The following is a 25,009-nucleotide window of genomic DNA, read 5'->3' as shown; positions in this document are numbered from 1 at the left end:
TTTCTATGCACTCAATACTTGGTTGGGCCTCCTTTTGCATGAATTACTGCATCAATGCGGCGTGGCATGGAGGTGATCAGCCTGTGGCACTGCTCAGGTGTAATGGAAGCTCAGGTTGCTTTGATAGCGGCCTTCAGGTCATCTGCATTGTTGGGTCTGGTGTCTCTCATCTTCCTCTTGACAATACCCCATAGATTCTCTATGGGGTTCAGGTCAGGCGAGTTTGCTGGCCAATCAAGCACAGTAACACCATGGTCATTGAACCAGCTTTTGGTACCTTTGGCAGTGTGGGCAGGTGCCAAGTCCTGCTGGAAAATGAAATCAGCATCTCCATAAAGCTTGTCAGCAGAAGGAAGCATGAAGTGCTCTAAATTTCCTGGTAGATGGCTGCGTTGACTGTGGACTTCAGAAAACACAGTGGACCAACACCAGCAGATGACATGGCAGCCCAAATCATCACTGACTGTGGAAACTTTACACTGGACTTCAAGCAACATGGATTCTGTGCCTCTCCACTCTTCCTCCAGACTCTGGGACCTTGATTTCCAAATTAAATGCAAAATTTACTTTCATCTGAAAAGAGGACTTTGGACCATTGAACAACAGTCCAGTTATTTTTCTCGTTAGCCCAGGTAAGACACTTCTGACGTTTTCTCTTGTTCAGAAGTGGCTTGGTAGCCCTTTTCCTGAAGACGTCTGAGCTGGTGACTCTTGATGCACTGACTCCAGCTTCAGTTCACTCTTTGTGAATCTCTCCCAAGTGCTTGAATCAGCTTTGCTTGACAGTATTCTCAAGCTTGCGGTCATCCCTGTTGCTTGTGCACCTTTTCCTACCCAAATTCTTCCTTCCAGTCAACTTTGCATTTAATATACTTTGATACAGCACTCTGTAAACAGCCACACCTTTCATTAATGACCCTCTGTGACTTACCCTCTTTGTGGAGGGTGTCAATGTTCGTCTTCTGGATCATTGCCAAGTCAGCAGTCTTCCCCATTATTGTGGTTTCAAAGAACAAGAGATACCCAGAATTTATACTGTAGGGACGGTCATTAATTGAAACTCAAATGTAAATATTCTAATATTTTGAGATACTGATTTTTTACTTTCATGAGCTGTAAGCGCTAATCATCAAAATTAAAACAACAAAAAAAACTTTTGAAATGTTTTACTTTACATGTAATGAATATAATATATATGAAAGTTTCACTTTTTGAAATAAGTTACAAGAAAAAAAGAACTTTTTCACGATATTCTAATTTTTTGAGATGTACCTGTAAAGCAGTGATCTTTTTGCAGTCTTTTTGACCCCTATAGTCCAAAACATTATCCAAAGGCCTAATATAAAGCAAGATATTTCTTACTTTTTGATTACTTTAAATGACTTTTTACCTAAAATATATTCCAGTCTTTGTTATCAACATCATGAAGTGTATTAAACATTACACTTGATGCCACAGTTTTCTCAAACTGGGGTTTGTGAATGAACTTCCGGGGTTTTGTGATTTGATGAAAAGTTGGAAGACTCTCCAAATGTATAAAAGCAGCAGAATTTAAGAAAGGAAAATTTGAGAGAAAAAAAGATCTGGGGCAAATCAAATTATGAATAATTTACTGCCTTAATAATACGTAATCATGTAATCTATAAAAAAAAAAAAAGTATGACCAGCATTTTATGAGCATTTTAAAATGTAATATAATCTAATTACAGGTGCTTAATTTTTGGAATCCAAACCACATAATCCTGACCAAATTACATGTAATCAGCCACTACCCAGCACTATATATGTAAATGTGTGATTAAAAATAATAATAATAAAAAAAATTATATTTTTTAAAAGTTTTTAGCATTTCATTTATTATTAATTTAAAAACTCTTTTTTTTATTAATAATAATAGTCATTATGTGACCCACATGGATGTTTGCCTATAGTGGGCCCAGGCCACCTGATAGAGAGCCAATAATTTAGAGGAGACTGGAATCCCCCTAAAAAAAACAAATGATTTTTTTAATTTACTTATACTGCAAAACAATTCTTGAACATTTTGTCATATTATAATTTAATTACATTCAGTCCATTTAATTTTGTAAAAGGGAAGTTAACTTAATCCATTTGTTTAGGACTTCATTAATCATGTTTATTGCTGAAACTGAGCAGTGGATTTACAACTCCCAGCATGCCTTGTGTGGGACTGGATTGTTAAGGAACATCAGAAAAGGATCTATTATATTGCAGTTTTTGTGGTGAAGAGTCAAGCTTGTCTATAGTTTTCAAGTTTCAAGTTTCAAGTTGAGCTTTATTGTCATTCCGCTACATGTGGGGACATACAGTGGAACAAAATGCCGTGCCTCGCAGGACCACGGTGCTACATAAATACAGACATACAACAATGACGTAAAAAACACTATAAACCTATACACAACTAACTAACCTGAGGTCCGGTACAGGAAAACATTGTGATGCATATTACAGTAACAATAAATACTGTGCTTTTTACTTTACATATAGACAGAAAGTGGCATTTCACTTGCTAATGTGTGCTTTTTCCCCCCTAGCTAGTAGCCGCAGCTCAGGTCTAACATTGTGGGGAAAGGGAAGTATTTGGGATTCATTCCACCCCACAGGCAATGATGGAGTGTACTGATGAACCTGATTCACTCTGTCAACTTCACTTTACTTCTTTGTCCTCTTCTTTGCCAGTGAGAGGAGCAAAAAGGTGACAAAACCCAACAGCTTTATGAACTGAAAGACTGCTTGACGGACTTTTCTGATGGCTATCAACTGATGTGAAGAGAAATGAGTTCTAGACGGTCTCTCTTTTTCTGTCACGAGTTTTGTTTCCACTCTCTGAATGCGGACTTTTAAATCAATCAGGTTTTTGGCTTTCTTCCATCACTTCTCCTCTGAGGAGCAAATGATTAAATAAACCATTAGAGGTTTTCAATATTTCATAATAACTGTTCGTGGTGGAGTTTGCATGTGTTTTATCCTCCTGGAAAACAGTAAATCATTTTTGTTCACTGTAGAGCGTGTTTGTTTTTAGGGAATTTCTCTGAAAGCACACATGCTGCAGTGTATTACCTGAACTGATGCATTCTTAAAGAGGTAATACTGGTCTTTTCAGAAATACAAGTCTTGTGGTTTGGCCATGATATCTTCCTTTCTTTAAAAAAATGCAGACATCATGATACATATTTGTGTGTGTTATATGTATGTGTGTGTGAAGGTAAAGACATTTATAATATAACAATAGGTTTCTATTTCTAATTTAATTGCTGTTGATTTTGGATTTTAAAAATGTAGATCTGAAGGATCATGTGACACTGAAGAAAGGAGTAATAATGCTGAAAATTCAGCTTTGACATCACAGGAATAAATTACATGTTTAAATACATTAAAATAGAAAACAGTTATTTTATTTTATAATAACATTTCACAATATTACTGATTTTACTGGATTTTTAATCAAAGTAATGAAAATGCAGCCTTGACGAGCATAAAAGACTTCTGTCAAAAACATTTTACAAATTTTATACGGGCTCCAAATATTTGAACATTAATGTTTTTTTTAAAAGTTTTTAAAGCACGGATTATTTTCTTTTGACAAATATGGGTTACAAAAGTGAAATATGAGAAACATTTTTTATAAACATTTTTCAACATTTTTGGTAACAATGCTGCAAAGGACAAAATTTGTCTGACTGTCTGTATTGAGCTATTTTATTTACTTTTTTATTTATTCATTTATTTCTGTCATGTGTTTCTTCTGCTCTAGCCACTGAAAGACATTTCACTGAGACCCAGAAGGTTAAACTGATTGTTGTTTCAGAATAAAGTCTCTGATGGTCACTAAAGAGCCTTTTTACCAGCTTCCGCTCTGTCTGTCCTCAGATTTGCCCATATAGCTACAAATATATTGTGTTTCCATCTCTCCATTCAGAGCATTAATAGACTCACACTGCCGGATAGCTGTGCCCTTTGTATTTGCTCACATATGGCTGTGTTTTATTAAGTTGATGGATCACTGAGCATGCCGTAATGTAAAACTCTCCTTCTGGGCTCAGCAGAAGATGTGTCGATCCTAATTTCCCATTCATGATCTTCGTCTTGTGCGTGCAAGGCATTAGACTGAGAGAGTGTATTGTTAGAGGGAACATGTTGGCCCTCTTCAACACGAGAGCCTGGAAAGTAGCATTTCCTACATCTTATTAATTGTCTTGCATTTTTATTTAAGCAATATCACACAAGGAAATGCTGTTGTACTGATGTGCTTGCAGCCATAACAGTCATATTAGTTTTATTAGTATAGCACGACTGAGAGTGTGATATTGTTTTTTATATTCTTTAGCGAACAATAAGTTAATATTGAGGTACATCTATATAGGGACCAGAATGGGACCATTTAGCAACAGCAACCTAGCATCATGTTTTAGTTTTCTTTAAAACTGTCCAGATCTAGTTAGTTTGTGAAGGTTCTTGCGGATTGATGTAGTGTGTCCTCCAGTCTGCTAAGAGCGTGACACAGCGTCTGTCACCTCAGATGCTGCTGTACCTCTCTGCAAGACATTTATTATGTGTTTCTGGCACAGATGGTTACTTAATAGTACTGATGATTAAATAAAATCAACACAGTGTTCTTTTTAACATTATTTCAGAAGGCTTTTTCTATAGATTTTCATGTAAAGCAGATGGTGCAATGACAAATATGCTGCATTTTATACTCTCGTGAGAGTGTTAAAAAACTTTATTTCAAAAGGTACCTATTATGCAAAATTCACTTTTGCATGTTGTTTGAACATAAATGTATGTTGGCAGTGTGTGTACACAACCACCCTATAATAAAAAAAAAACTTTTTTTAGATAGGACAATGTAATGACAGGAAGCAAATTTGAGAGAGAGAGAGAGGGGGGGGGGGATCGGATAAGGTCCACAAGCTGGGAATCAAACTCAGGATGCCCGTAACAGCGCTGTACTGTATGTCGGTGCACTAGCCACAAGGCTATTGGTGCTGACATGCACTCCTTTTTTAATCTCCATAAATCATAAGCAGTGTCTCAAAACAAGCTGTTTGCAGAATCTGTAAAATGTGATGTCACTTTGCACAGGCCCCACCCACGACTGTTGACGGACACTTCTGTAAACATGCATGCCATGTTTATCTTCACCCAAGAGCATTTAAAAGTTGCATTTAAGTAAGACATGTCTTCTTATTACAACTATAGACGGTATTCAGTTCAGAGCAGAGTGATTTTCTCTTTTCTTTCATTGTTCGGGTCATATTAACAGCATAGATAGCAGTATAGGTACTATATATATTACACTGTTGTCACTTATTAAACACATCTCATTTAAATATGCAATTTCTTTCCCAGCTTCACATACACACGTGGTCAGAATGGTTGGTACCCTGGGTAAATATGATCAAAGAAGGCTGTGGAAATAAATCTGCATTGTTGCATTTTGATCTATCATTTAAAAAATTCACAAAAATTTAGCCTTTCATTGGAGAAGAAGAATTTAAAATGGGGGGAAATATCATTATGAAATAAATATTTCTCTAATACACATTGGACACAATTAACGGCACCCTTTTATTCAATACTTTTTGAAACCTCCATTTGCCAGTTTAACAGCTCTAAATTTTCTCCTATAATGCCTGATGAGGTTAGAGAACACCTGACAAGAAATCAGAGACCATTCCTTCATCCAGAATCACTCCAGATCCTTCAGATTCACAGCTCCATGACGGTGATTCTTCTCTTCAGTTCACCCCACTCATTTTCTACAGGGTTCAGGTCAGAGGACTGGAATGGCCAGCAGAAGTTTGGTTTTGTCCCCAGTGACCCATTTTTGTGTTGTTTTTAATGTTTATTTTTGGATTATTGTCCGGTTGGAAGATCCAAACATGGCCCATTATAAGATTTCTAACAGAGTCAGTCACTTATAGATTTTTTTATCTGTTGGTATTTGATAGAATCCATGATGCCATGTGTCTAAACAAGATGTCCAGGACCTCCAGCAGAAATATAGGCCCACAACATCAAAAATACAGCAGTATATTTCATTGTACACATGGGGTACTTTTTATCCCTGTGTTCACCAAACCCATCTTGTGTGTTTGCTGCTAAAAAGCTATTTTTTTTGTTACATCTGACCATAGAAGCCAGTCCCATTTGAAGTTCCAGTCATGTCTGACAACTTAATATGCTGGAGATTGTTTTTTGGTGAAAGCATTTTCTTTTCTTGATTTTCTTTTCTTGAAGCCCTCTCAAATAACATGTGGTGATGCAGGTACTGTTTGATATATATTTTGTTAAGGTTTTCTGACCCCGAAACTCAACCTTTCTCTGCAATTCTCCATCTGTGGTCCTTGGAGAGTTTTTAGCCACTCAAATTCTCCTCCTCACCGTGCATTAGGACGATATAGACACATGTCCTCTTCCAGGAAGATTCATAATATTTTCTGTTGATTGGAAATTCTTAATTATTGGCCTGATGGTGGAAGCCAGAGAGAGACGTGCACTGCACTTGTCATATTATCATAAATATGAATGATTGAATGAATGAATGATGCATTTATATAGCGCTTTATTGTGTATTGCTGTACACCCAAAGCGCTTTACAATCATGTGGGGGGGTCTCTCCTCAACCACCACCAGTGTGCAGCATCCACTTGGATGATGCGACGGCAGCCACAGGACAACGGCGCCAGTGCGCTCACCACACACCAGCTACAGGTGCAGAGGAGAGAGAGTGATAGAGCCAATCAAGTGTATAGGGATTATTAGGAGGCCATGATAGACAAGGGCCAGTAGAGGGAATATGTGTTCTTAACTGCATATGCATATTTTAGGTTTCAGACATTTCAATACACATAAGTACTAGTAAAACAATACATTTAGAGCTTGTAAAATACACACAGAAGCAACAATAACAATCCATTCAGATTTAATTTGCCGATGTGTTTTATTCATATCAGAGACATATAGTGTAAGTAACAATAAAGTTCACTCTATTCTTCACCCAGTTCACCGGCCACTTACTTGCATGTATTTCGGGAGAAATTGATGAATTCACATGCTGTAAATCCGACTGACAGGACTCTCTGAACTGCAGTGCGAACAAACATGGAGGCGCCCATCTCACATTACAGATCACGATCAAGATAATTTATAAAGGTGTTTAACAAACACACTCATTTACACATATTTTTGAATTGGAATATCAGATTGTCCAAGACATGATAAGCAAGTTTGTGAATATATTAAATAAAAAACGAAAAACTAAATAAAAGATCCATCTTTCTTACAGTGTTATTGTGGCCGCGGTGTGTCATGTGACAAGCATGAGGCGTCACCATGGAAACAGTAAGGGCAAAGTTTCTAAAATAACGGTCGCCTTAAAAAAACTCACTCTGGGGGGACCGCTAGAATATTTTTAACTCACCACTGAAAGGGCTAAAGCCACTTCACTAATTTGTGAAGCTCAATTATCTTTTGCTGCACATCAGAAAAATATTCTTAAATATTTTTTCTCATTGTGATGGGTGATTAATTTGGAATTTGGCCTTTGTTTTCCTTCCTATTTATATTTCTGTGAAACAGGAAGCCATGGCTGGATAATTTCATTTTCATAATCACGCTGATGTGCGCAAAATTGTGAATATGAATGGTAATATATTTCATGATATTTTACTCATAAGAATTTCTAGATAGTAATTGTGTCCAACATGTATTTGAGAAAAACAAAACAAAAAAACATTTATTTCATAATGATATTTCCCCCTATTTTAAATTCTTTTTCTCCAATGAAAGCTTAGATTTTTTTGATTAAAAAAAAAAGATCAAAAGGATTAACGATGCACATTTATTTTCACAGCCTTCTTTGATCATATTTACCAAGGGTACCAACAATTCTGACCACGTGTGTACATAACCGACTGGGTTTTGTAACTTATGTGAAATCAGTTTTAACAATAGGCCTATTACATTATCTCAAAAAAGAAATTTTTGGTTTTGTTTTCAGCTTTCAGCAGTTTATACAGACTCAAAGACTCATCCCCTGAGCCACTGCACAAAGAAACAAAATGTAACCAACACAATAAATTAGTTTTAAGAGCTTAAGCGGTAATAACATATTTCAGCAAAATTACTTGGCCAAAATACACATTAAAACACACGTCAATCGGAAGTTATTGCAAACACTCGATGGTGGTTTAAAGCGAGTTTTGAGTAAAAGCGGAATATTATGTAGCATAATGCTACAGTGTGCATGAATGGTCACGTAACGCGCTTTCGGTCGTGTAATATGGACGAAGATCTTTTCTGAAATGCAGTGGAAACATCTATGGACGAGGAACATTTAGTCATTTGGCAGACGCTTTTATCCAAAACGTTTTCATTTTAAAACAAAGCGCACCAGTGTAAATGTAGCCTTACATCTATAGGGGTTGTAGTCTTTGCAGATTTGAAATATGTATTACTCTTATCTGTATGAGCAATAATGAGGCAGTATTTAAGGGCAAGTGAGTGCACCGGCGCCTCCATCTGTCCTGCGGTGAGCGCTACTGTTCAGCTTCCACACTCCACACAAACACTTGAACAGCGCACATTAATCTAGATTAACATTAGATTGAGTGGCCATGTAAAGTTGCTGCTGCTAACATATTTCAGATTATAAATCATATTTGAGGTCGATGAATGATGTCCTGCCTGATGTGTTACCACATGGACCAGTCCTTAATGATCTGCGTGACTTCGCCAATGTGGCAATTTTTATTTATGTATTTTTCTGCAACTAATAAAATTTTGGTCGACAAAGTCTCTTCTGGTCGACTAATGGTTAGTCAACTGGTAGGGGCAGCCCTAATGTTTTCATATATGTAGATGTTTATTAGCAGAGTATCTGAGGTGTGAGCTGTAAAGGCACAGTCCTATTCCGGAAAAGGGGGCGGGGAGAAGCAGCTCATTTGCATTTAAAGAGACATGCATGAAAATAGCATGTTTCTGCTTCCTCACAAAATAGCCATTTTCAAAATGATATAATAAATGATCTGTGAGGTATTTTGAACTGAAACTTCAAAGACACTTTCAGGGCCTGAGACTTAATTACATATTGTAAAAAGGGGCACAATAGGTGCCCTTTAAACAACATCAGATATGACAAAAGTTAATGTTTGACTTTAAATGGTAGCCTTTAATGGAATAAAAAAATATATATTTATAGAAAATTCAATATTCAGTATTGGAAACATTAAACATTTGTTTCAGACTGCTTGTTTCAATTAATCAGCAAGTCTACAAATAATTATTAATTCAAGTTGTGACTCAAAAGTGTTGCCAGAAGTCTAAGCTTATTTAAATTTAATTGGTTCGTTATTATTTGGTGAAACAGCTATGCTTATCACTGTTCTGATAATGTTATGTACAATTAGTGTGATTTGTGTTACAGTCCTGTTTATATCTGCCACTGTAATTACGTTTTGTTTGCACCATCTAATTCACATACTGTTCCGAAAACCTTGACTCTCCCAAAGCAGATGCATAAAAAAGTCATGAAGTATCGTGATGTATTCCAGCTTACTTTGAAAAACAGCAGCCGATCAATTTTAAAAGAAAGCCAGAGAGAAACGCCTCTGAGAGGAGAGAGAGAAGAGTCTGCTGCTAACCTTTGTGCTGTTTCGCTTCAAGTCGCACATGTTTGTAAAGGTCTTCAGACTTGACCATTCTTAACTTGTTTATGAAATGTGTGTCTTTACCTCCAGCAACATTTGCACTGCTATTTGTTGTTAAAGTTTGCGTTACCTTCTCTCCCGTGTGTTCATTATTGGTGAAAGTGGAGTAGAATATTCTTTTGTAAATTTCCTTTTGTTTCTTTTCCTATCTTGATCTCTGAGACAGTATGAATAAAGTGTGTGTGTGTGTGTGTGTGTGTGTGTGTGTGTGTGTGTGTGTGTGTGTGTGTGTGACTGTGTTTCTGTCACTGAATACTGTATTCCCATTACAAAGCTGCCAGAGGCATCCGGTTATGAACCAGTCGCTCCGTGTCATGTTTTTGCCTGCACTGCATGAAAGAGAATGCAGAACGTTCCATTAGTTTTTTGTATTTTCACTTCTATTTTCTTCAGTGAACCTCATCTCCTCATCTTCAGGTTTGCAGCAGCGATAAGAAATGTATAGTTTTATTCAGCAAGTGCACATTAAATTGATAAAATGTTACAGTAAAAACATCTATTTCAAAGAAATGCTGTTCTTTTGACAGGAAAAATAACTGTATTTCAGTTTAAGCAGCACAGTTGTTTTCAAGAAATATTTTTTTGAGCAGCAAATCAGTATATTAGAATGATTTCTGTAGGATCACATGACACTGAAGACTGGAGTAATGATGCTAAAAACTCAGCTTTGCATCACAGAAATAAATTACATTTTAAAATATATTAAAATAGAAAATATTGTATTTCACAAAATTACTGTTTTTGCTGCATTTCTGATCAAGAAAATGCAGGTTTGATTAGCATTATTATCTTACAGCCCCCAAACTTTTTAATGTAGTGTAAGCCATTTTAAATTTTTTTGTTTTTTGTTATGCAATATACAATGTATAGAAATATTTTTATCATCTCTTTTTTTTTTTTTTTTCAAAATGTGTCTTACTGTGTACATCATGCAGTTCTTTTTGATAGTCTTGATTTGATAGTGAGATCAAGTCTGGTTTCTGCCGGTCTTGGTTGGTCTTTCTAAAATTTTTGTAGCCTAAACCAAGTTATATTTCATGGTTCTTGATACCACAGTAAATCCAATATGTAATTAAACACCATTATTTATTTAATTATTAAATGATGTAAAACTAATTGAATTGAAATTATGGTGTGTAGCCTTCGATTATTTTTCAATTAAATAAACATAGCTCCAAGTGTTTGCAAGTAATTATTAAAGTAAACAGTCATCAGTAATAAACAAAGAAATAAATGAAGCGCAGTCAGTGGTTTTCTCATTTTCTTGTCGGTATTGTTGATTGAATCACACATTATAGACTGCAGCACGCTGCGTAAAATTACCACATCAAATCCAGTATATTAAAACAAAGTTTATACTGCCTGTTTATATCATTTTTAAGACAAAGAAGTGCTAGTTTTGACAGTATTAGCTAATCAGTAGTCCGGTTTGTGCTGGTCTTGTCTGATCTGATCTGGTTTTGTCTGGTCTGTTGGCAGATCAGTGCTCTGCAAAGCAGCAGCTCAACTGTTTGAAAAGCATCTCACACCTCTACACACTCTGTTCCTCTTCGTCTCTTTCTCACGCACTCAGTGCCTTTGAGGTCTCTCCATCCCTCCCTCCTCCTGTTCAAGACATGCACTTCTCCTCCTCCCCTCGTTGTGTCTTCAGTGAGGCTTACGGGTGTGTTTCAATCTGCTCCCCAGTAGTCAGCGCACTGCCCAGGGAGTCACCATTTCCCATTTCACGGTCTCTCTCCATGTAAAAATTGTTTTGTGCACTAAAACAAATACATTTTAGAGATTACCTCAATGCACTATGAAACAGAGCTAAAGTATTTGGAGAAGATTAAAAAATACACAACATTTCTTTTATTTTATTACATTAATATGTTGAAATTGTATTATTTATGTATTTATATTTATGTATTTATTATATTTATATTAATGACTTCACCTTTTCTGAATGCCATTTTATGTGTATATGATGATGCAAACCAGATTAAAATAAATAATATAGAATGCAAGGCAAGCAACAGTTTAATGCACACCCTCGTAATTGGTAATAAAGTCACTGCTGCCCCGATATTTAGTAGATTAAGGCCAAATTTGTCTTAATAATATATATTGATTCATAACATATAGAACTAGAGGGTGGAATAAGATTTAGCATTTTGCATTTGCATTGCACTGTATGTTTATAGAATTATTATTTTACAATTATTAGAAATTATAAATAAATACAATATTTAAATAAATACAATTATTTGATAAAAAAGTAACACTGACAGTAGGTAGAAAAGTGAATGAATTGTAACTCAATTTTTAGATTTACACTTGAAGATGGCATTTATTTATTTATTGCATTTATAACTAAAAGAAATACATTTTTCAGTATCATGCCGTAGCTCAGCTGTTTTGAGTTCTAACAAGCTCATTTTTCCAACAAGTAGCACTGTAGCAGGACAAAACACTACATTGCATTTTTTTCTGTCACTGCAGCAGAGTGAGCTGGACAATATTGTATATTTCACATGCATTCATTTGTCTTCATTCAGAGCATACAGTGCCTTCAAATACATTTTATTATAGTGTACTGTATGTTACATGAGAATCGCTAGTGTTGCTAGCGGCAGTTGAGCCCTAATTCAGATCTGCGTAGTTTTGTGCCAAATTAATTTACCCAGATTGGAAATTATCATACATCTTGTAGATAATATATGTGACCCTGGACCACTAAACCAGTCATAAGTAGCATATTTTTTCAAGATTTGTAGCAATAGCCAACAATGCATTTTATGGGTCAAAATTATTCAAATTATTCAATTATTCAAAATTGTTCCATAAATATATTTTGTCAATTTCCTACCGTAAATATATCAAAACTTAATTTGTGATTAGTAATATGCATTGCTAAGAACTTCATTTGAACAACTTTAAAGGCGATTTTCTCAATATTTAGATTTTTTTTTGCACCCTCAGATTCCAGATTTTCAAATAGTTGTATCTCGGCCAAATATTGTCTGATCCTAACAAACCATACATCAATAGAAATATTATTTATTCAGCTTTCAGATGATGTATAAATCATTAAAACAATTGACCCTTATGACTGGTTTTGTGGTCCAAGGTCACATTTGTTAATTATTATTAAAATTAAAGTATTAAGGTATTTTGCTATTGATATTTAATGTTCAAAGAAATATTTAATAAGAAAATTGTTAATTAGGTATTGTTTGCTTAGTAGATAAAGTCAAATGGATATTGACTTTAGTTGACCCAACACACGCTCTTATAAAACATGATGCTTCACTAAATACCCTTGTCCTGCAGACGTACTGTATGTTAGTAAGTGCTAGTGTGAGTTAAAAGCAACCATTTGGAGGTTTTGACTGAGACTAGAGGTCAAATGTGATTTGAGATCAGGGCATTAAGGGCAGCTCTCCACATGGCAGCTGTAGCCGCGGCTGTCATTGCCGATTCCTATCTCTCTCTCTCCAGCGCTCTTTCATCTCCATCTCCGGCAATCTCCACATTCCCTGGCCCTGCTGCCAGCGGGGCTCATGAGGGTTGACAGTTACGGCCAGCGATGCTGCAGGATTAGGGATGGTTCTCCAGGGCCTAGGGGTTTCACTGAGCTGCAAGGAGAGAGATAAAATTAGCCCTCAGAAATGGGAACTGGAGACATTTAGGTGGGAGGAAAGGGGAAAGCCTTACAAGAAGAATGCTGCCTTCTGGGAAACAACCAGTGTGAGACGTGAAAGACACAAAGAAGACAAAGTCTTCTAGAGGGCTTGTAGCACCATACCGCTGAGATATAGAGCTAGTAAGTGCAGTGTCTCTATAGTGTAGGTTTTATATGATTCATATTTTTGGTCAAATGGACATTGAAGGGTCCTAATTTTTTTTATTTTCCCTAGGCGAAAAAAATAAATGTAAACTTTTTTTTTTGTTTTTTTGTTATACAACTGGTACCATTAAGAAAATGTAGTAAAAATATTGTGTAACTCACTAGAATAATTCTAGAATGTAGTGGTGTCAGTCCTCTGTCGTGTGTGTCATGTGTTCCCGCCTCTTGTGTCCATATTTGGTTTGTTTCCTGTCCTCGTTTTATGTGATTATTAGTTCATTCTTGTCCAGCTGTATTTGTGTGATTATCCTGTGTATGTGTATAGTCCTGTCTATTCAGTTTGATTTCATCTGGTCTACTTACTCCCCGGTGTTCCTGTCTGTGTCAGCCTTGCCTTGCCTTGCCTTTCCCTGCCTTGATGTCTTCATTAAAGACTATTGTTTGAGTTACATCCTCGTCTGCGTGTTCCGGTGTCCTCCTCATGTGTGCACCGTGACAAGTGGGTTGTTGTTTCATTTAATTTTATTTAATAAATTTATTATTGTTAAAGTAGTAGTAGTAGTAGTACAGGTATTGGCCATTTTTTACTTTTTAAATTTAGAAATTTTATTTATGCATTTATTTTACATTTATTTATTATCTATATTACCCTATGATAATTAGAATAATTAACAGTTTTTTCCATATATATATTTGTGACAAACATTGCAGGACATTGTGTCATTCACCGCATCTTAAGTTATTTTGTATCAGTGATAATTTAGTATTTGTATACTATTATATATTTTTTATGAATATTTTATTTTAATGTTTTCTTTTTCTAGTCAATTTTTGTGCTTTTTTTTTTTTTTACATATATAGTACTATACACTAAAAGTATGTACTTTGTTGATATTGGGAAATCATCCGAAATGCAAAGTTTTGGGACCCATAGCATCTCAAAGTATTTCATTTTGATTTCTCAGACCCCTTTGTGGGCTGGTATCAAAATAAACTTAACATTTAGACCCATAAAGGGCAAAAGGGACCCACAAAGGTATTTTTTGTTAACTGAGTGACTTCATTTATTAAGAAGAGGAGTTGATGAGGATGGAAACGGAGAGAATGGGATCATTATAGAGAGATGCTTCTCAAGAGACTGATGGGAGAGTGAGCAGAGATATCAAAGAGGGGTCGACATCATCTCCGAGAGGGGTGTGAAAATTAGGAAATGAAATCAGATAGAAGAGAGGAAGGGGTTTGTAGAGAAACAGAGATTAACAATATAAACAGTGTGGTTTGATTAGGTGTAAAGGCAGACTTTAATCCAGGCCTGGAGCATTTTATTTTCTAAAACAGATGTGCGAAGCCCTGTAAGATCGAAAAAGAGGAACTGGGACATGTTTCTCTTTCTGTTATACTCATATCTCACACCTTTAACCTTAAGTAAGCATTAAAAACGGTGCGGCTGAGGCCCTGTTCACAGGAACAACAGTATGTCTGTTAGCAAAACCTGTTCAAAACTTTGTGTGACCCTCCACTTTGAATTTTGGTCACAATAATTGTCTGTGCACTTATTTACGTGTTTGTGTACTGAAATGTACATTAAAATGTCCCTCTATTGTGTTATGAGTGTATGCTGAAGGGAACAGAGCTGCATTTTTTAAATTCAGAATGACAGTTGACAGTTGGAGAGTTGTCGTGGCAACTGCAGTGCATCCTCACACAACACAGGACTTACTGAGTAAAAACCACCTCTTCTGTCTCTTTTGCTCCTAAAGGTTAGGAAAAATTATAAATTTTCAGAGGGAAAAAACTGTCTTAAAGTCGTATGCTTTAATGTCTAACTGTTGTGTATGAAGTGAATGTTAATTTTATTAGTAATTTTAGTGTAATTATGTCATACACGTCTGATAGTGTTATCATTTACCTGAACTGTTTATCCGAGTTACTTGAGTTGTTTAATTTAGTTACTTCTCTGAGATAAATCTGCTGTGTGAAAGAAAGTGTGTTTGTGTGAGGGGACAGACCCGGACAGGACAGGCCTCGGAATGGAGCTGTCTCCGGAAATGTCCTCGTTTTACAGTAGTTACGTTCAAAACAACTCCCAAATACACTGTAAAAGCCCAACCAATCGAGATGGGTATAAACGGAGGTCGGAGCCAGCGGTGTCAGCCGCAGGTGGGCGGGACTTAAGCTGCAAGTGGGCTGTACAAACCAACAGAAGATTTTGATTGGTTTGCTTAATGTCTGGGTTGTAGTATCGGTTCATGCTCCTGGTGGCGGTAGTGTGCAAATCTTTTTGCGATCCGTCAAATAAACGAAGAAGATGACTTTCAGCGGTGGGACGGTGGATGAGTGGAAGAGGTAAGCGTGATGTACAAGTTTTTTTGTTTTGTTTTGTAAAAAGTATTACAAGCTGTGAAAAGTGCATTTTCTTGGTGGCTTTTGTACAACGTTTTCTTAGTACCACACACAGCTTACACTCTGTAATGTGCCTGACTGACAATATCTTTGTTTATTTTTCTACATGCAACAAAATAGCTCTCCCAAGTTATGGATACCGAAGACCATAAGCAGGTAATGTAATTACATGGCATTGTAATTCTGGTAACACTTTCTATAAAGCCCATATTTATAATACATTATAAGGGTATTTTTAAGGCATTATAATGAATGCATAATACATTATTTAAAAAAACAACAACAACAACCTTATAATATGTTATATCATCTTGTGAATATAAGAACAGTTTTAAATGATTAGTTTAGTATTATATTAGTATTAGTATTATAATATTTAATTATTAGTGGTTATAGCTTTTAAGAGTATGATGATTTATAACACACAGTGAACAGATTGCATCCACTTAAGTTACAATGGATTATATTTCTCATAGTTATAATGTATTATAAGTCTCATATCTTGACACCTTTCTTATGCTACTTTACTTAAAGCCATCAATGACCACTTAGGTATAGTAATAATAATACTATTTTTTTTCTCTCAAAAAGCCATAAGATCAGATATCAGATCAGATTGCTTTGAACTATTTCTATTTTAATATCAGTTTGATTATTTTGATTTTAGACAGCTGTTTAGTAACTCTGCAACTACATGTCAACTAGCAGTCATTGGAGTATAGTAGTATGTTGTCTGCTAAATATATGCTAACACTTTATTTTGATGCTTCCCCAACAGACAAACTGACTATATAAGCAACTTTATGAGTCCGTCAACATTCTACCAACCCTAACTTTAACCTAAACCTACTAATACTAGTTGACATGAGAGTTGCAAAGTTGCATAGAGTCAATAGACAAAGGGGACATCAAAATAAAATGTAACCTAACATATACACATTGCTTTTTTTTTTCTGTTGAAATTATTAACTAGCTCACATAAACATTAATATTAGCCTCACAGGGAACAAATAACACTTCACACCTGACCACTTACAAGATGTACTGTAGTAAGATACTGTGCAGATCTTAAATAATGTCAAGATATATAGTCCATTATCAGTGTAAAAGTAGATTTAATACGGTGTTCATTGTGTTATAAATAATTATAATCTTAAAAGTTATATGTACAAATGTGTAAGCATTATAATGTATTCAAATTGACAATATAACATATTATAAGGTTGTTTATAGTGCATTATGCATTCATTATAATGCCTTAAGAATACCCTTATAATGTATTATAAATATGGGCTTCATAGAAAGTGTTACCGTAATTTATTTGTTTTACATTTTGGACTGCACTGATTTATAAAGTGTAAATGTCTTAAACGTTTGTTAATAGATAGCTGTTTTTATACAGTCTATGATAGATACACTGTAAAAAGTGAACAGTTGGATCAAATTTAAAAACTTTTTTATTTAAATAATACTTCAATTGGTAACACGTAAAAAAAGGCTTGTTTTTTTTTCAGCTTAACTTATTACAAATAAAGGTAATAAATTAAGTTGAATTTTTTTTTATTAGATGTTACCAATTGAAGTATTTTCCAAGTGTTCACTTTTTACAGTGTAATTTTCTAAATAATAAGGTACATTTTCAAAAGTATTAGAACACATCTCCTAACCTCCTAATCCACATTGTAATATATTTAAAACATAGTTTAAATAACCTTTTTTTTATTTAATACTAATAATAATCAATAATCAGTTTTGTGTACATTAATGGAGAATAAACTAGCATTTTATCTAGTGGTTTTTAAAAGGAATACTTCATATAAAAATAGTAATAAAGTCTAATTTACTTGGCCTAATGTCGTCACTTAAAATTTCTGGACACCATTAACTTGCATAGCATAGACCTACAGAGCTGACAAATTATTCTTGAAATGTTTGTACATGTTCAACAAGAGAATAAAGTCATGCATATCATGGATGGCATGGGGAGAATGTTTTAAATTCGGTTTAACCCTAATGCTCATTGTGCTTCTTGTGTACCCACCAGGTTATGTTGGGAAGGACAAGCGAGGCGAGCTCCGTGGAATTTACTCCGAAGCAATGCATCCTGGATTGTGCAGTGTCCACTGCATGCAAGTCTATTGTGCTGAATGAATAATTGTACATGATTTGAGTCATCAGAAATAAAATCATTTACCCATCCTGAGATTTCAGATTAATACATTGATTTGTGTAACATGTTCTGAAGAACATTAGTCTGTCATGTGTTGTAATTTGATTTAAAAAAAATATGAAAAATAAAAATGTGCAGTACAGGCAAATGGTAACTACATTTTCTTAACAGTACTCAACATTTTCTTTATGTATCACATATTTACCTCCAAAGTGCAATTGCATCTCACTTTAATGTTCCTTAAAAGGCTACTGTAGAAGAATTGTAGAAGTAAAATGTAATAACCAGAAATATGCTTAAATTACTACAGTTAAAAGGACTTAAAATGACACCATCACGAAGCATGGTAAAAGGTGTAAAGACATGATTTCAATTTTGACAGTGAATGGTATTGAATACAAATAATAATGACAAAACTAAGAATAAGACATAATTTCATTGTTAACAGTGAAATTGGACAAACACAATGACAAAACTATGAATTTCAGTTTAAACTACTATGAAAATGTGTTATATTTCTGTCATTCTAAACTACCATGAAATCCTGTCTACTTGCAGCATAAGCTCCTCCCACTTGCTGTTCTCAAACTCCTCCTACTTGCTGTTCTTGGCGTAAGCTCCTCCCACTTGCAGGTCTCCGGGCTGCAGCTATCACTACATGAACCAATCCAGCCAGCTGGCAATTATCGCATGATTGTGGTTATTTTCACCAGCAGAGGGCGCTGCGAGCTATACTGATCAATAACTGTTCGTCGCGCGCCGCTATCTTTACTGTAATGCAAAACTTGAACGAGAGCAGAGCGATATTATCATCATTTATCAAAAGAGACGCTGTTGCTGGTTTCAATCTAGTCACAAACTAGATTGAATACATGTACACAATACATGTTAAAACAAAGTAATAGTGTTTGTGTGCAGTGTATAACATGGCATGGTTAGGTTGCGGGGTTGTTTTGCACACAATATTTAACTTTCCGCCGTTACAACTCCGATATGAATCATTTAAAAACTAATCAATTAACACTTGCACAATTACATTTGCAGAAAACGCATGCTTTGTGGTCAAAATGAGCCTAAAATATATTGTCCCTGTTTTTTAATTTCAGAAATGTGGTCACCTTACGTTGTTAGGTTTTCTTTTATTTCTTAATTTCTAAAATATGTCAATATTTATTTCAATGTATCTCTGAGTACTCGGTCTTAATGACTGCCTTTAACGACAGTTCTCACTGAAGGTCTGTGTCAGGCACAAAACATTATTTCGTAGGAGAAAGAAACAGATTTAACATTCTGCTCAGTTTGCAGAAAGTAACGTAATCTCCTGGTTTTTATGCAGATGGAGCAAAGTCAGTCCATTCTTGCTGCAAAGTATGAAAAATATTCAAGCTTAGTGGTCTGTGCTGTTTCTGATACTCTGTATAGCCCCTCATATGATTGAAATGCCATTCACCTGCATCTTTTCTAGCTGTGCTTATATGTCTGTGTGTATTTACTGTACTGTATTTGTGTGGATTGTGTGTTCGGAATTGAATAGAAAATGCTTTTTAAATTTACATTTTAATTCTTGATTTTGAATTAAGGTAGCAAACAGGATACTGAATTGCAATTAACATTTGAATGTAGAAATGAACTGAATTTAAAGAAACTGATATAACTAACAGACAGACATATAGCTAGATAGCTAGATAGATAGAGATAAATCCATCTTGTTCCTTCATCTTCTTGTCTATTTATCAAATTCTTTCAAATACCAATTGTGAATGTTGTCCAGCCCTATGGAGACTGTTTATGAGTTGTCAGTCTGCTTGTGTCTTTCAGTTCTTCCTTTAGTATACCCAGAATAGTGTGTCTTATAATTAGATTCTCATTTCAGTAGACGTGATGTCTGGTATCATTGAAGGAGAGTTTAGGGGCAGTGAAGCCTATAAGATCTAGGGGGATAACTGAAAGGTTGAGGTTCAAACACTGAGAAAAGTGATCAATAAAGTAGCAGCATTGTAGGGAACAAGTTATTTTATGTCCCTGGTTGCACCTGAGAGACTGTCTTGTTAATATGTGGAGGGTGAGTGGCTTATGTCTAAATGACACATGTAATCTTGCTTTTCATCTGGATCTCAGGTTCTGGATTGGTCCAAGCAGAGCTAGAGTAGGTTGATGAGCACCACACAAAGCCCACCAGTGTTACATAATCAAACCCACTCACAGCACAATGTGGAGTTCAGTCAAAAATACAGTAAAAACAGTACTATTGTGAAATATTATTGCAAATTAAAAAAGAAAGTTATTTTAAAGTTTTAAAATGTAATTTATTGCTGCGATGTGTCACTTCAGAAATCATTTTAATATGCTAATTTGCTGTTCCAAAAAGCGTTTCTTACTATCAGTGTTGAAAACCGTTGTCAGGCTTTGCCAGCTCAGCTGACTTCAACATTAAACCTTCACATTCGTGGAAATGTGAAACGTACCAAACGTCATTGAGGAAAGTCAGCAGCCGCGCTGTGTTCCAGTCAGCAGAGCTGAAGCTCATTTTTGCCCAGCTGACCTCCACCTGATCCAGATCAATGAAACGAGGAGCCAGCTGAAAGGAAAATATACAGTCTGTACTTTCACTGTGCACCTGCCCATTACCCATACTGCTGGGTGTTTGTAACTGTGGGCAGGTGAAGGACTATTGGTAAAACAGAAGAAAGAAGCAGGGAAGGCTGCTAAAAATCTTTTAAGAAACATTTTAAGTCTGACCGTGACTTGTGTGGAAATTATCGTCTGTCTTAAGAACCTTGAAAAACTGAGCAGTACAGTCTATTAGCTTACCATCAGTCTAAACCTGAGGAAGCGTTCACTGAATGTGTGCTGATTAAAAACATAGCTAAAGTCATCTTTGATCTCGATCTCTGACTCTGGGCTCTCTGAGATTGTTTCTCAGCTGCTGGTTTGGACTAAAGCCAGACTCTAATGATGCAAAGCCGATCTCTGGATGACCGGTTGAAATCAGTATACACCTGATAATTGTAATATCTCTGGTAATCGAATGCTAATTTCACCTGTGGAGTCACTGAAGGATTGTGGGCACTCGCGCCTCTGTTTTGCAGGATGTAATGGCAGATATAGAAGCCTTCAAGATGTTTTCCCTTCTGATCTGGAGTTGGACCTGAGCTGTGTGGTTTAAAAGAATGGCATTCACACACATCAAGTGTCTGATGTTCTCTCACCCCTCGAAACTAGTTCATAATTTATGATTTCTTAATCAATTCCTTCTCTTCATGATCTTGCGCTGGTCAGCTGCATAGTTTCATGTTGCATTGCTTATTTTTTACTATACAGTACATCGATGCTGATTTTTCTTTCTTTTTCTCTGCCTGTCTCTTTTTGCAGTTGTAGAAATGGCGATGAACAGCATCCTCAACCCCGATGACATTAAGAAAGCCCTGGATGCCTTTCAAGGTGATTTTTGTCGTGCCATCTTGAGTTTTCATGCTTTCATTTCTCCTTCACATATGTACTCTTACTCTAAAATACCTATTTTTTTAGGGGCTGTTCGCTTTTTTTATTTAGTTGTGCTGTTTTCCCCCCTTTTTCTGTGTGCTAGATGTCTTTGGCCATTGCGATCACGTTTCACATCTTTTGGAGCGTTTCAAGCATGACACAGAAATGAGCATTGCAGCTAAATTTAAAATCTCTTGTTAAATTCAAAAAGCATTCTTTGTGAATGGCCCTTTATTCTGTCATTTTCTAGTGACAGAGAAATCATAACTTCCTTTATAATTACAGAAAAAAAATGACTGTGACTTTGGAAACACCATAAAAAAACTTAAAAAAAAATATCTTTGTGCATTGGATTTCCTTGTACTTATACATTTATAAACAATGCAGAAAAACACAAAGTAAAATAATAATAAATCTAAATAAATAAATGTAAAAAAAAATGCATTTATTTAAATATCCTGTTGAAAACTACTTAACATTTAGGGAGGGGCTAAAGTGCACCACTTTAACTGGATTTATAATGCAAATGACAAACGAGAGCATCATTGCAAAATGGAAAGCAGCACAATAATTGTTGTGCTAATCTTTATTATCTTGTTTTTGTAATTGTTTGAAGCCAAAATTGTAATTTAATATCCTGGTTATTTTCCTTTTATTGTACTGAATGTTGATAGGGACTGGGGCTATTAAACTCCAAAATGACAAAGGAGCACCATAAAAGTAGTTCACATGACTCGTGCACTGTATTTCAAACTGAAAATCTTCCTCTCCACTATATCAAGCCTGTCTAATGCCACCATATTTAATTAGAGAGTCAAAGCAGAGGGCAGGTTTTAAGGGATCCAAACCATAAGTCTACTTCCCCCCCCCCTAACTATTAAATGACTTCAAAACACTTGGAATATAGTGCATGAACCACTTTTATGACACATTTATGGTGTTTTTTGTTCTATTTAGAGTTTGACAGTCCCAAACTCTATTTAATTTCATTATATCAAGAGAAAATTCACCTTTTGTGCTCAACAAAATAAAACCATACACGTTTGGAATGACATGAGGGTGAGGAAAAGATGACAAAATTTGCATTTTCATGTAAACTCCTCATAGTTTCCAGACAGAATGTCAGTGATTCTCTCTGTTTTTGTGACCTTCTTGTAGCTGTCGACTCATTTGACCCCAAGAGGTTTTTTGAGATGGTTGGACTGAAGGCGAAGTCTGCTGAAGATGTGAAGAAGGCTTTCCACGCCCTGGATGCAGACAATAGTGGCTTTATAGAGGAGGAGGAACTTAAGTAAGACTACATCATTTCTACACTACAAACAGATAACATGTAACCCGTAAGATTTGTAATTGAAGCTCTCAGAGTAAAGGTGAGAACAAAATACGTTTGAAAGGTGTTAGACTTGATTTGTTTCCTCTGTGCAGGTTTGTTTTCAAGCATTTCGCTACAGACGGGAGAGACCTGAGCGATAAGGAGACCAAAGCATTCCTGCAGGCTGCAGACAAAGATGGAGATGGAAAGATTGGAGCAGAAGGTAAAATAAAGGAATACACTGGAACAGCAGGGGTGTCACACTCTATTTTTTTATTTTATTTTTTTGAGGGGGCACCATTGGGAGCCCTGACTTACTTGATAAGTGATAAGATAAGAAAACACTTTCTTTTCAAATATAAAAAAACATACTAGTTCTTTATAGAAGTGTAAGATTTGTTAGTCTAGTTTTTGATTAGTGATTAAATATACTTGGTTTCAAATCCCAACATGCTTCCTCAGTTTGAATGGGCAGGGCTCCAGACAAAAAAAAAAAAAAATAAAGAGAGAAAGATTATATAAATCTTTAATTTCAAGTAATGATTCACAGTTCATTTATATGGAAGCCTGTTCCTGCTACAGAATAAAAAAAAAGATCACAAATTCAAATCATTGAATGATTCACTGAGTGAGTGGCTAGTGAGTCTTATTCAAACTGCTAACTCACAAACAAGTGACTCTTTTAGATTGACTCATTAAAAAGAACTGGTTCATAAGAGTCAATTGAATCAGACATGCACAAAGTTTTCAGAACCGATTACATTTTAAATTATTATGAATATGACTTCTGCTATATATTATGCACTTTATCAAAAATGCTAATAATCTCAATCTATTTCTGTTTCAGAGTTTGCTGCTTTGGTTCGTGAATAAGTGACTCAGACTCTTGGCCTGTTCATACCTCATGACCCTTTGACCTCGACCTCAGCCTAACCCCCCCTGAAGCACAGACACACACACACGCTCACTTACACACACCCTCACATGTTTGCACGCCCCCTTCTGAACACCTCCCTACACACAATCCCACACACTGACCTTCATGCTATTTATTTTCCTTTTTATACAAAAGTGAGTGTTTCTGCTAGTGTATAGACCAAGAGACCTTTAACAGGGCAAAATCTCATGCCGGCAATATGTAGATATAATAGAAAAGAAAACACAGCACTGTTCATCGTGCACTATTCTTCGTCTTTCTTTATCTTCCTTGAATCTCTCCCATTGATCTTTCCCTCCTCTCCTTCCCTCCAAACTCTCTCCATCCCTCCGTTAACAAGCCGTTGTGAAACACACCAAAAGAAGAAAGAGGTCAAGTTGTGAAAGAAAACAAAATAAAGAGAAAATGCCTCAAGAGTTCTATTTGTTTGTGTGTGTTTTGTTTTAAATAATTAGTTGGAAGTATCTATCTACCAAGTTTAAAAAATAAGCTAAATTTATTTTTAAGGGAATGGTCATATGCTGGAAGTAAAATGGGATGTGAAAAAGTTAGTGGCATTGCTTTTTTTTTTTTATTTAGTCCTTAACACTTAAACTCTTAATAAATGACCCCTTCAGAGACACTAAATCAACTTTAAATTATTTTATTTATTAAACGGATCAAGATGTAAAGAATTAGTTCAAGAAGAAATCTACAAGAAAGACTACATTGTATCTTCTCCTGTATTTGCTGGTCAAATCATAACAGACGCAAATTACTGCTGTGATATAGGCACATATTTCTGTTTTGAATATTCAGCATCAATTAAACAGAAAAATATTCTCCCAAAAAAAAAATAGCTGATAACATACAAGATATCCCTACAAATGGGTTTGTACTAATGGGCTTGACACCTCAGGAGAAGGTCACACCAATTACTGTCAAGGTTAAAATGAACATTCACTTTATAGGCACTTAAGCAGACAGAACAGCCAATTTAGAGGCAGCTAATAATTGGATGCGTCAGATGAATTAACTGAGCCGAGAGACAAAGTTCAAGCACAGAGCGGGAGAGAGAGACTGATAGTCGCTTATCAGAGACGCGGGGGTCCCAGAGGTCAGACCACACAGAACTGTAGTTAAAACAGCCCCAATAGCAACA

At 35.6% G+C, this 25,009-nt stretch overlaps 1 protein-coding gene across 3 annotated transcripts in view; it reads left to right on the top strand.

Annotated features, from left to right (window-relative positions):
- LOC306862922 (parvalbumin-7-like) overlaps positions 1-24,287 on the top strand; it is a 66,295-nt gene extending 42,008 nt beyond the window's left edge. For 2 of the 3 annotated variants that reach the window (XM_079406026.1, XM_079406025.1), the window contains exons 2-5: positions 21,509-21,577; positions 22,778-22,910; positions 23,045-23,154; positions 23,779-24,280. In XM_079406026.1, coding sequence (XP_079262152.1) covers positions 21,517-21,577; positions 22,778-22,910; positions 23,045-23,154; positions 23,779-23,804 — 330 coding nt within the window. In that variant the 5' untranslated portion in view covers positions 21,509-21,516 and the 3' untranslated portion in view covers positions 23,805-24,280. Of the gene's footprint in view, positions 1-15,225; positions 15,324-21,508; positions 21,578-22,777; positions 22,911-23,044; positions 23,155-23,778 lie in introns of those variants that run through there. The other variant, XM_079406024.1, reaches the window with a different exon arrangement.
- The last annotated feature ends 722 nt before the right edge of the window (positions 24,288-25,009 follow it).

The sequence above is a fragment of the Barbus barbus genome, assembly GCF_936440315.1.
Source record: "Barbus barbus genome assembly, chromosome: 4".
NCBI lineage: Eukaryota > Metazoa > Chordata > Actinopteri > Cypriniformes > Cyprinidae > Barbus > Barbus barbus.
This window is presented reverse-complemented; position numbering and strand designations above follow the sequence as displayed.